At 36.5% G+C, this 13300-nt stretch overlaps 1 protein-coding gene across 1 annotated transcript in view; it reads left to right on the top strand.

The window, feature by feature from the left end:
• Positions 1-13300, top strand: part of LOC149775781 (uncharacterized) — a 92304-nt gene that overhangs the window by 61152 nt on the left and 17852 nt on the right. The window contains exons 12-14 of the mRNA XM_089944129.1: positions 2831-2976; positions 3742-3906; positions 5897-6112. Of these exons, the coding sequence (XP_089800255.1) occupies positions 2831-2976; positions 3742-3906; positions 5897-6112 (527 nt within the window). The remainder of the gene's footprint in view (positions 1-2830; positions 2977-3741; positions 3907-5896; positions 6113-13300) is intronic.

Genomic DNA, 13300 nt, shown 5'->3' with positions numbered 1-13300 from the left:
TATGTGGCTGATTTTGACAGAAAACATCCTGGGATAATGGCCTTTCAGTATTGACAGAAAATATCCTGGCATAACAGCCTTAAGTATTGACAGAAAACATCCTGTCATACCAGCCTTCAGTATTGACAGAAAACATCCTGGCATAAAGGCCTTTCAGTATTGACAGAAAACATCCTGGCATAACAGCCTTCAGTATTGACAGAAAACATCCTGGGATGAAGGCTTTCAATATTGACAGAAAACATCCTGGCATAAAGGCCTTCAGTATTGACAGAAAATATCCTAGCATAAATACCTTCAGTATTGACAGAAAACATTCTGGCATAAAGGCCTTTCAGTATTGACAATACATTCTGGTATAAAGGCCTTCAGTATTGACAGAAAACATCATGATATAAAGGCCTTTCAATATTGACAGAAAACATCCTTGCATAAAGAACTTTATATATTGACAGAAAACATCCTGGCATAAAGGCCTTTCAATCTTGACAGAAAACATCATGGCATAAATGCCTTTCAATATTGACAGAAAATATCCTGGCATAAAGACCTTTCAGTATTGACAGAAAACATCCTGGCATAAAAGCCTTTCAATCTTGACAGAAAACATTGTGGCATAAAAGCCTTTCAATCTTGACAGAAAACGTTCTGGCATAAAGACCTTTCAATATCGACAAAAAAACATCCTGGTACAAAGGCCTTTCAATATGGACAGAAATCATTCTGGCATAAATGCCTTGAGTATTGACAGCAAACATCTGGCATAAAGGCCTTCAGTATTAACAGGAAACATTTTTGACATAATGGCCTTTCAGTATTGACTGCAGACATCCTGGCATAAAGGCCTTCATTATTGATAGAAAACATTGTGGCATAATGGCCTTTCAATATTGACAGAAAACATCCTGTCATAAAGCCTTTCAGTATTGATAGAAAACATCCTGGCATAAAGGCCTTGCAATTGACAAAACATCCTGGCATAAAGGTCTTCCAGTATTAACAGAAAACAAGCTGGCATAAAGGTCTTCCAGTATTACCAGAAAACAAGCTGGCATAAAGGTCCTCAGTATTGACAGAAAACATCCTGGGATGAAGGCTTTCAATATTGACAGAAAACACCCTGGCATAAAGGCCTTTCAGTATCGACAGAAAATGTCCTGGCATGGCATAAAGGCCTTTCAGTATTGACACAAAACATCCTGGCATAAAGATCTTTCAGTATGACAGAAAATATCCTGGTATATAAAGGCCTTCAGTATTGGACAAATCAGCCATCAAATATGGCTGAAGATACAAAAAAACAACCTTGAAACAAGTTACATAACAGCAGCATTGGAAGAAATTTCTATGAAATGTGTTGTACTCTTCCATATTTCACAGATGACTGATCTTGTGGTTGTCAGCCAGATGAGTGATCTCACGCTTACTTGGGCCTCCATTTTCTTTTTGGTTCTTTATAGCTTAACAGCTATTTGAGCTTTAGGGATGAATTTGGTATATTTATCTACCATACTTACTTTAGAGGGAGAGATTTTCCTATCTCACACAAATACATATGGTCTTAAAAAATCAATCTTGCTTATACTTTATTCAGAATGACTATATTCTCTGCACCTCCAAAGTGGAGAGTGCTCAGCATAAAAGGAGCTAACTCTTGCAAATACAAGTGATGGGGCCATTGTTTAGAATATTAGTGTGCAGATATATTGAGCTTTAAAATGTATCCAAAAAAATTCTTAAATATACAGTGTGGGCAGATTTATTTTGTTCCAGTGAGTTGGAAAATGTATTTGAGCATTCCTTTAAATGCCATGTCTTAGAAAAATTACCCAGATCGCAATTTGCATGTGTGTGTGTGTGTTTTGATAACAGTAGATGTCATCTGACCATATTTAGATGTCTTGTATATAAAAGAACAAATACTGTAAATTAATTTATTTACTTTTATATCAATTTTTTTTGCTTGTGAAAAAGTTTGTTTCTTTTTTTCATTGCTAAAATGTGTATTATAAATTGGATCCTACTGATTTACAGAAGGTTGGTTGTTTCATTTAAATTTTAAATTTGTGATTTGTAGCAATCATAAAATTCAGAGCAATTGGCACTCCATGAAACATTTGAATTAATGAAAATTAATGAAAATTTAATTAGGGAATCTTGGCATTGTCTTCAGTAGGTGCTTAATATTAATATATGTACAGAAATAACAACACTCCCAGTTTAGAACAGTTGACCTGTGTTGTAAGTGATGGAGTATTATATAGGGGTTGCTCACTATAAAGTTTCTTACTATAAAGCTGTCTTGCCTATACCACTGATATGATCATTAATCCCAATAAATTCATTTTAGTTCTTTACTAATGAAGACCAATAGTAATTGATTTCACATCGGTAAATACCCTAATTTTGTTTTCATGATATGCTTTAAAATATCCCTGTGTAAGACTGCCTCACTTATAATGCAAATCTGTTTTGTGACTCTCATGAGCAGTAGTATTGAGGGAAATGCCATACTTTGAGGTGTTTTAACACAGCTGTGTGAAAATAGTGTATTGAAATAAATAAAATAGATAATATTGCAAATTCACTTTATAATTAGTTAATTTTGAGCCAGTTACTGAAATTTTGTGAAAATTAAGTTGTCATAAAACTGAGTTGATCAATTTAATGGAATCCATGCCCATACCAGTGTTTTAAATGGGAAAGTGTTATATTGGAGGGTTTTATAATGAGGGTCTACTGTATGTGTTAAAACAGTTTAAATATATAGAGCCAGCTGATATTTAATTTTTAGCGTTTCCACACTGAATAGTAATCTTACATTGTCCAGGCCACAAGTAGTTGCACATGGAAAGAAGTTGCACCCAGGGAAGCCATTAAAGATAACATGGCATGTAAAGGGCAAGACAAGAAAAAACAAGTTGGGTATCAAAGTGGGAGATGGGCAAGAAATTCGGAAGAAAATTAACTCATCAGGTAAGAAGATTGGTTCCTTTTTATACCTTGGCTAAATTTTACAGATTTTAATTTTGGCCTCCCCATATCCGTTAAGGTATGATGAACTAGAGAAATAATCTTTCTCCTTTGTGGTATAATAGGAAGATTGAGTTGAGGGTAGACAATTTGTATTAGCTGGCAAGATAAATTCACTTTTTTCTTGAGGTACAAATGTTTTATGTATGCTGCCAACAGCCATGTGGTTGCTTGTGTACACATTTACTGACCACTTCAATGACCTAAGTGGTTAGAGTGTCTGCCTTGGATGCAGGAGGTTCTGGGTTCGAACCCCGGCTGAGTCATACCAAAGACTTATAAAAATGGTACTCACAGCTACCTTGCTTGGCACTCAGTATTAAGAGGTTAGTGTTAGGACTGGTTGGCCTGCTGTTAGAACAATGTGACACGGTGGAACATGGTGCTACATGTATGTGGCATGATGCCCCATCATTAGACATCATTATAAATTGCAACTTTGCAGACATCATAACAATATGACTGGATAATTTTTAAAGCTGTGTTAAAAATCCACATCACACACACATACACACATTTACTGATTTTGGAAACAATTTGTTGGCAAACTACACTAAGTCATTTACACGTGTAAACATTGAAGTCTTTCAGGTAAATGATCTTAAATACACTCTTTGGTCAAAATTTTGTATGTGCTTCATTTTTCATTTGATTACTGTATTAACTGTTAATGATCCCCAGAACTGCTATGATCTCTCTTCCACACAGATGAAACAGGAATTAAGCGAAGTGTTGGAAGGCCTAGAAAAATACTTTCATCACCTGATGTAGCAAAAGAAAGTTTGCCGAAGATTAAAATAGAGCCAGGCTACATGTCCATATCTATGAATTCCAAAAGAGTGAAATTGTTACCATGCCAGGAAGATATTAAAGGTAAGTTGTTGAAAAAACTAGTGTGGCATTCATGTCATGTCATGTTTTACCCTCTAACAAATTAAAAATTTGTTGGAAATATTTTGCAGGTTAGATATGGGGATGATACATCATAGAATGGTACACAGAAAAGTGCGCAGGTGATGTACCACACCACATTCCACAGAGCCTTTGTTCTTCTGCTTCCAGCCATCAACATTCTTTTGATCACACATGACCTTTTCACTAGGGCACTACATCTACCATGTGTGATGCATATGTTTATAATTGGTTTTTTAAATGACTTCTCAAAATTTCTGCACTAATTTCATACAAATTTGACAGCATTATGGAAGACATCTCAGAACTACTGCGTTATCAGAATTGTGCTACATTTGACAGAAAGAATAATGAATGGCAAGGTTTTATAAATATTATGTCTGTCATCAGATTTACAGTACACACATTGCAAATTTCAGTGGACATGAACACGCTGCAGGGGATTAAGTGTCCACTACAGATTGTGAATGTCCACTAAGTGCATTGGATATCCATTCTATCCAGCAATACTGTCACAGATGTTATTGCAGCTGTACTGGGTTTAATGGAAATTGCCGATTTTATTGTATTTCAGTACACACAGCTAAACAGATTGCTGTAAACTTGGCTATGGTAGGTTTCAATTTCATACTGTTACCTTTACAAACTATACGTTTGTAACATTTTACCTGTGATATTTATCAGTGGCCTAGCCACAGATATGTACAGAGGCGAGACGTAAATGAGTAATGTATAAATAGTATAAGGTTTTCAGTTTCTTGGATATCTTACATGACAGAATGTACATCATAAAAATTGCCTAACTACAACATCGACTACATAAACATGTACCTATTCACGTGTACTAGGGATGGAACTGTTCCTGTTTTTATTGGAAATCAGTTGTGGGTTTTTTTTATGCAGACCAGCTTTTCTTTTTTTTGTTAAATATTTCTGGAGGACTTTCTTCTTTTGTTCATTAATCTGAATATTTGTTCCTGAATATAATTAAAGTGGGAATGAAAGTAGCAAAACATCCAAAAACTATACATTGGAAGTTAACCGTGCACACTGGATTCGATTCTCAGATTCGGCCAATGTGGGTATGTGAGAAAGCTTGCCAGTAGCTTCTTGAGGGTCGGTGGTTCTTTCTGGGGATTTCCCGGGTTCTTCCTCCACCATTAATACTGGCCGCCATGTATAGCCTATCATGTGTTGAAAAATGGCGTTAAACCCTACAAAAACAACAACAACAACACTGGAATTTTTCATGGTTTCATTATTATCTTGTGCAGTTTGTTACAGTTTTGAGTAATTTCTTGCATACTCCAGATCTTTTGAAATAATTTCACGACTTCTATAGAATTTGTTGAAAGAGGACAATACAAGGACATCACTAAATTTGACCAGTCAGTAAAATTAAAATTGTTTCAACCTGAGCTGGTTAAAACAAATAAAAAAAGATGACCATAATGGGTTGGGGGGGATATAGTTGGAAATTGGAGGAACCTGGACTTGCCTAGCGCACAAGCTGCACAGACAAATTAATTATGGATCAACTGCCAAAAAAGCATTCCTTGACCATGCTAAAATGAAACTTTATACATGCACTTCAAATGCATGGAAAACTTTGTTGTTTTTTTTTTTTTAAAATTTTTAGGCTGTTATCATCCCTGATATACACACGCTGAAATTTACATGCATCAAGTAGTAACATTGGTGTTCATTTGCAGTAAATGATATTTCAAAAATGTGCTTGTCCTAGGTGGGTTGAAGGTGGGGATAATATATGGAGTTAAAAAAATTTTTTTTTTGGCTTGAGATTTATACTTATTTTGACCTTGGTGGATACATTCAAGTTATACAAACACTAGTCTAGTTTTCTTAGCAAGATTGGTCATTTATTGGCAGATATTAGTTACCTTCTCTTGAACTTTGAAACGTGTGTTTTTTTCCTTTTGTTTCTTTACAGACACAAAGCATCATTTGAATGAGGTCAGCTTAAAAGTGAATGATGAGGTCAGCATAAAAATGGAACCAAATGATCCAGAACAAAGTGATGTCAGACTTTTGCCCAATGTGTACATAGACAAGGATGAGCTGTACGAGTTTGTGCCCCAGGGGAATGAGCCAGTGACAGATGGTCCTCGTGTGGAACAGGAAATGCCTGTTTTGAGCAGTACAACACGTGTGTACTCATGTATATGTAAATTTTATATCATTGTGTAGATACTGTGAAATAACTATCTCCTTCTTCAGACACATGAATCATAATACATAATACAAAAGTACATCCATTAGCTTGGGATTCCAACCCTCACATGCATGTTTTTGCAACAGAAGTGCTACAAGTCATCGGCCCACCAGGTGAAGATTAGATGAGTGATCTCCTGTTTGATAGAGGGATTTGTTCTGCTTTTGGAACACTCACAAAAGCCAATTCTATTTCCAACCTTTTCATTACTTGAGCTATTCGAAGGAATTTTCTTGCACAGGAGAGTGTGCATCAGCTATATTTGTATTTCTCCTTCAGATATGTTCCCCAATCACATTAATGTTTGGGATGTATGCATGCTGCCTCCTGAATTCAACCCTACTAGAAAGATGAAAATTTGTCTTTTCTTTCTATCTTATATAGACCAGGGGTAATAATAACTCTTGCCCTTTAGTTCCCTTGACACCACAAGGTGTCACTAGTTTTAATCTTTGCTTCCATGCTTTCAACTTCATACATAATACCTCCACAACAGTCCACGCCAATATAAGCGAAAAATTTAGCCATCCACCTAGTAATTTGGAATTATTGTGTGTGATAATTATTCATGTATAGTTTGAATATATTGAATTTGCCACATTCGAAGGATTTGTTGATGTTAGCACAACACTGCTTACTCCATTAGCAACAGGTGTTTTATTAGCAACTTCTCAACACATTAATTGTTAATTTATGCTTTTGTTTTCCTTCATGTGTTGTTTCTGTATAACATGTTTATCAGGCACATAACATGTTGACCAGATGCATAAACTGCAAGAAATTTAAGGCAAGTGAAGATACACACGAGTCTTGTCCAGTATGTACAAAATGTACTTCATGTGGTCCAAGATGAGGGGTCAGTGATCTGTAAAGGCAAGTGCATTAGACCTCATGGCCACTCTGGACCCCATCAAAATGCAGAGACAAAAGAAATAATCTTGCAAAGAAAGATAGCATTGATATCTTTAGCATACATCCAAAAGTCAGCATCTCTTATGAGTCTTGTGTGGCAAGCTCCCCCCCTCCCCAATTGCAATGTTTGTAACTATCAGATAGTTTTAAAAAATGGAAATGGAGGAGCAAAACTTTATGGTTTGTGCCGTTAACCATCTTTTTACAGATGTGACACAATGACGCAATTATTTAATTTAAACCAGATTTTTCTGTTTTCTCTTGATTCTTCAGATTTTCGTGATTATTGGGGCAGTGTAGACCAATTTTAGGCAGTCCAATGAATGTAAATCCCCCCACATGTCCAAGCATGCCTTAATGTCTGCAGGTCTGGGCACTTGTAGTTTTTGCAGGATCTGTTGGATCTATTTTTCAATATGAATTTGCTGTCTCTGGCATCCAGCTGTCCCAACTAGGGGATTATTATGGACAAGATCTGTCAATCTCACCAGTTTTTTGGCAACATACCCATATTATCACAGGGATTTTAGTGAAAAATCCGTCTGTCCTGACATGACCATTGGAGTGGTACTGGTGATGGCCAGACATCTTCACATAGCTGGCAACCATACAGCCTTGGTAAACCGGCCTGCTCTTTCAGCATGGAACATTTTTTCTGACATACCCATCTTACCATATGTTCACGACTTATCCACAGGGTACTGTGACTTATATAGAGATGACAGCATCGTCAATGTTACTGGGTATGGTTTATGCAGATGTTCAAGCAGAACCAAAACAGGACAGTAGACACGGTGAGTTTGATGATCCTCCTACTAAACAGCCTTAATCAGATCCAACCATGGAGTTAGCTTCAAGGCTGCAGTTGAAGAAAATACAGGGTCTTGTTGGCTTCAGAATGCTCTCCCCCCCCCCCCATACAACTGTAAATTTAACGCATCAGTAGATCTCATCGAGGAGGAACAGACTCTTTTCTGCTTCTACATTCAGCTGAAATTAGGGAGATTAATACCAGTCTGGAAGAATCTATGATCAGGGGAATGCAAAGACATTCTTTTCAGAAAGTCAAATAACAGTGACAGTTTCGTCTTGCTGGTACAAAACCCACTCTGAAGCCTTCCATATTGACCTCCAGGATCAAGATAAAGATATATTTGCAGTTCACATATCTTAATCACTGTTTTATAAAGTGGACAAGAATGTATTCCGTTCCATACAAAGCTGATTCGAAATGTTGTTACTACATCTTGGACTCCAGAATTGGCTTTATTTACTATTTTCTGACTCGCACAAAAATCGTGCATTGAACATGCCTGGTGGGGGGTAATGTCTTGAATTAATGAGGTCATTAATAGGGCTCGCCAGTACATGGCTAATACACAGACTGCCTTTGCCAATCTTGACCTGATGCAATGTGACACATGATTGTGCTCTGCATTGCTCAGGCCACATCATACCCTGGTATTACCCATTTGGCTTGTAATTACTCTTTGGGAGGCAAAATTGAAGTAGTTCAGAGGTAGGCAGCTCAGAAATTTCTCTTCCAACTTGCTGCCGGACCTGCATCATAGCCTTTTAGGACCAATCTGCCCCAGCCACAGCAGATGGAGGATAGGTGGGCCAGAGGGATCTCTTCATGCAAAGATTCAGTTCAGATCCCAGCCTAAAAGACTATAACCTAACAAGTGTAGGAGACATCCTTACAGGGGAATCAAGAAACTAGGTTTACTTGCCTTGTAACGCCCAATGTTGATTTACATCGTTTTATTCAAGGCATTTTCTTAACCAGAACAGCAAGTTGAGGCCGATCATCCGCCTGAGTTGGCTCAACCAATACCATGCAACCGAAATTAAAAATGGATAAAGCAAGATTTGGTTTTACTTATGTGACATGGTTTATCATTTGCAAGTCCAAACCTTTTGACCTAAATATTTACCAAAATAATGGATTACTTCATCACTCTGTTCCAGTTGACTTCATCTGCAGCAACATTGGCATCTTTGGATGACATCATCCAGACAAAAATGGTAAGTTCTATTTTCTTCAAGGACAGAAACAATCTCCTATCACTTTTGAATAGTCCAGGTTTTCTGGTGAAATGGAAAAAGTCCAATCTTCATCCATCCCAGCATTTTGTCCAAACCATGTATGGAGTTTCTCACCAACCTCAATCTGGTATGGCTTCCAAAGATTTGTATAGTCTGAATTATCGATCTCATTGAGTCCATTTCCAATTGGTTTTCAGAGAAAGAGTTATGGCAGCTCCTTGGATTATTCAGTGCAGCGGCAGACTTGATCTCACTCTACCATCATTTTATGCGATCAGTAAGTCACCATCACGCACAGGGTATCATTATTCCTTCACCAGTTGCACAACCCATGTTGACACATGACAGAAACTCCTCTGGAGAACCCTAAAGTGGAAATCACAGCATGTACTGACACCAGTATATATGGTTGGGGTGTCAACCAGGTGACAGACTATGCTATAGTTAGCTGCATGTGGGACGTGGGGATCAGCCTTTCGACATCAACCTTTTCAGAATGAAAACTGTCATGAATGCCTTTTGGTTCTGGAAGGATTTACTGTAAGGAATAAAATTTTTTACATAGGACAACTCTGTATTGGTAACCTACCATCTCAAGCAGGGTACATGAAATCACCCAGTCTGTGCATTCTGATTTGACAATTTCTACATTGCTAACAACTATAGCAATGTACAATTCAGGCATATTCCCGGCAGACTCCATGTCCTGGCTTGCATGCTATCCAGAAAGGTTTCAAATCATTCATACAGTTAGTTCTCTCCATCAGTCTGTCTTTCTTTGGATTTGTGCACTTTGGAGGCATCTGATTATGATCTGTTTTTTTTTTTTTTTTAATGTGCAACAAGGTGGAATCTAATGTCTCTCCAGTTACGGACACAGAAACTTGTGCCTTGGATGCACAGTCAATCATTTCTGAGTGGTTGTGTGACTATCTTCTGTTCAGATCAGATATTTTGGTAGTCCTCTTGACACACCAGACTTAATAGCCAAAAATAGGTTACTGTCAATCAGTGATCAGAATCCTCACTGCCTTCCATAGACACATCAGAATTAGTGGCCATGCATTACCCAATTCACTTCCAGAAGCAGTACTTGAAGCGCACAGAAACGTGTCATCTGGTGAAAGCCAGGAAGCAGGAAATCACCCTTCAAGCCCTATCTTCATTGCTGAAGTGGGTTGTAAACCCATCATTCTCTGAGGTTGTAAAAAAGATCAGACACCTCGTTAAGATTTCAGCTCATAAAATTAGTATGAACTCAGCAGACCTTGCATTAGAACTTTACGTTTCAATCCAAGAGGTAATAGAAGCTACCTTCTGCAAGACTTATCTCAGCGATGTAGATTCACTGAGGCAAACTTTAAATCTAGTGGTTATGGTGGGAGTAGCTCAAGTGACTACCTCACCAGCCAATTAAAAGACAGCATGGCCTGTTAGGTTTACTATATATGGCAGGAACATTTGTGAGAGGATTTTAGTATCATCCCTTTTAACTGTTTATGGTGATTACATGTTACATGAACCTGTTTATAAGGATCACAGATCACATGACCTCGTTTATAGAGATCATATGTCACTTGACCCTATGCTTTGCTGCTTTTCAGAATAGGAAAATAAGTTATTGTTCACATGGGAAATGCAGCCGTTTTATCCTAGAAGGATACCCGAGGTATAGGCCAAATACTTGGCATTCCCTCCTCCTCCTATTCTCCGAACATTTAATGTGATCAGGGAATGTATTTGAAGAAGAATGCAAATTTTAAGAAAGAAAGAACCAAAATGGTAACCACTCAACAACTGGAAATATCCATCATTTATGGTTATCAAACTTTGTGAATGGCTTGCACTTGGTGTGTGGAAGATCCAGGCTGATTTTGGAGTCAGAGGTCACTGACAGAAATACTTTTTGATGAATGGTTTCCACAACAATAACAGGGGTAAGGTAAATGTTGCCATTGTTATTGGGTTCAAAATATTTATTAAGATCACTAACTGAAAGGAGGAAAATAATTTCTGCAGAATAGCAGTAGTACATCACAAACCTAGTGCATCATTTTTGGCTGGATTTTGTTTAGAATATGAAAGAAGCCTGTCAATTTTGAGTCAGAAGGGCAAAGGTCAAGGTCACTGAAAGAAGAAAAGTTGTTTCAGTGCAGTATTATCAGTAATCTACATAGATGACTATGAACATAGGGTGGGTATATAATATCATGTTATTGTCATCTTCTGCTCAGTTGATTTCTGCTCTGAGGTGACCAAATTATTGGCAACCTAAAATTTGAAACAGTTGTCAAATGTTTTTGTAGTGATTGCCCAATGGCTGCAAAAGGTTGATAGATACTTAGGGTATTGGAGAGAGAAAAGGGTGCTGTTCATAATTATCATGAGCATGTGTGTACATGGGCAAATAGGCCCAGTACAGCTGAAGCTTACCCATGACAGCAAACTGTTGAGTTAGTAAACTGATTAATGCCCCCAAAACTCTGAAAATTTGTTAAATCAATTGTCTCTGTTTTAGCACAGTGGTTGTAGAGGATCACATGTGTCATGCTACATGGTGAAATGAGTGACTTTGTCACAGAAAAAATTTCAACTTGGCTTTCTTCTATAAGGAAAGAATAAATTATTTCACCCTGTGATTTATTCGATGATCAGTGAGCGAGGGTACTTTATAGCTTTTGAGATGCTTTCTTGACCTAACCAAGAAGTTAGTGTTGTATCCCCATGGAAAATGTATTTCAGCTTTTGCAGGAGTTGATACAAATCTCACTGAGAAAACACTCTTATGCATTCACAGGTATATATTTTAATAGCTGATTGACCATTAAACAGGGTTCATTAGGACTTTGAGTGTCTTTGATAGTTTGGGGAAAATGAGGTAGCATTTTCAAGGTCTTGAAAATTTGGGAAAATTGAGCAGATTACCCTGAGGTTTTTAAAAGTCTCTGAAAATTGAAATAAACCCAAACATTTTATTTTCTTTTCATAATCACAAATAAAATTGTCCAAGGTTCTTAGATTCGGTTGTAGTCTAGTTTTCATGGTTTCTTTTTTTGATGCCCCATTTAGTTTCATTTCATCAATAAATAATATTGTTGTATTTTGCATTCATTATTTTCTCATATAACATAACTTGTATACAAAATGTTAGTGAAAATTGGTCTTGGAAATCTATGTTTGTTGTCTTTGTAAGTTTGGGAAAAGTCTTTGAATTTATCAATCAGTATTCTGTATGAACCCTGTTAAAACTGTGCTCATTAGTGGAATGTACAAGTATCATTTGTCACTTAACATTTATGTGCCTTTCATCATTACACCATGTGTTTTGGTCATTTGACTTCAGAGAAAAATGATACATAGTAATTAATTTTAACTGCAAATTGGTAAAAAAAATAATTAATCAAATACCACTCGAACAAGCAATACATTTTCTTTTAGCCTCCAAACTTCACCCAAAAGATTAATCCATAACATCATTTTTACAGATGAACAGTTGTTGTGAACACTGTGGTGTGAAGACACGTGCTGTCACAAACATTTATAGGGGTTGTTTCCGACTATTTTGGAAATGTTTCTGGTTTTGTTATTTTTTGGTGAAATTTTAGAAACTATCAAAGACTTAAATTGCTTGTTGAATTGGCATATGATTAGGTTTCTTGCCAATTTGTAATACAGTAATTAATGTAATTTATATACTGTAGCAATTAATTACGCTGTATTGTTTCTGTTATTGGAAGTTTTACAGCCAGTATACAAACAGTAATGACCAAAAAGGGCACATAAGCCTAAACACAAAAGTCCCACAAAGTATATGTATGGCTTGTTTCCTATTTACATGAGCAATTTGACCTTGAGAGTTAGCACTATACTGTGACTGTTTGATAGTGTTGTGTGATACTTTCTATGCTGAATGACCAATATTAATGTTGCTTTTCTATTCAGCACCAGATTTAGTATAAAGAACTTGAAGATGCTAATGGAAATATCTGAGGGTGTATGTGTATATATATATATATATATATATATATATATATATATATATATATATATATATATATATATATATGGAATGAGTAAAATGTTGGATATATTGAATATAGATTTATGCTATGAAAGCTTGCATTTGATCTAGTATGTATACAATTTATTTTAGTTACAAAA

Source organism: Sinohyriopsis cumingii, chromosome 19 (genome assembly GCF_028554795.1).
Source record: "Sinohyriopsis cumingii isolate HCF-2022 chromosome 19, ASM2855479v2, whole genome shotgun sequence".
Taxonomy (NCBI): domain Eukaryota; kingdom Metazoa; phylum Mollusca; class Bivalvia; order Unionida; family Unionidae; genus Sinohyriopsis; species Sinohyriopsis cumingii.
Note: the sequence above shows the minus strand (reverse complement) of the source record. Positions and strands in the feature narration are given on the sequence as shown.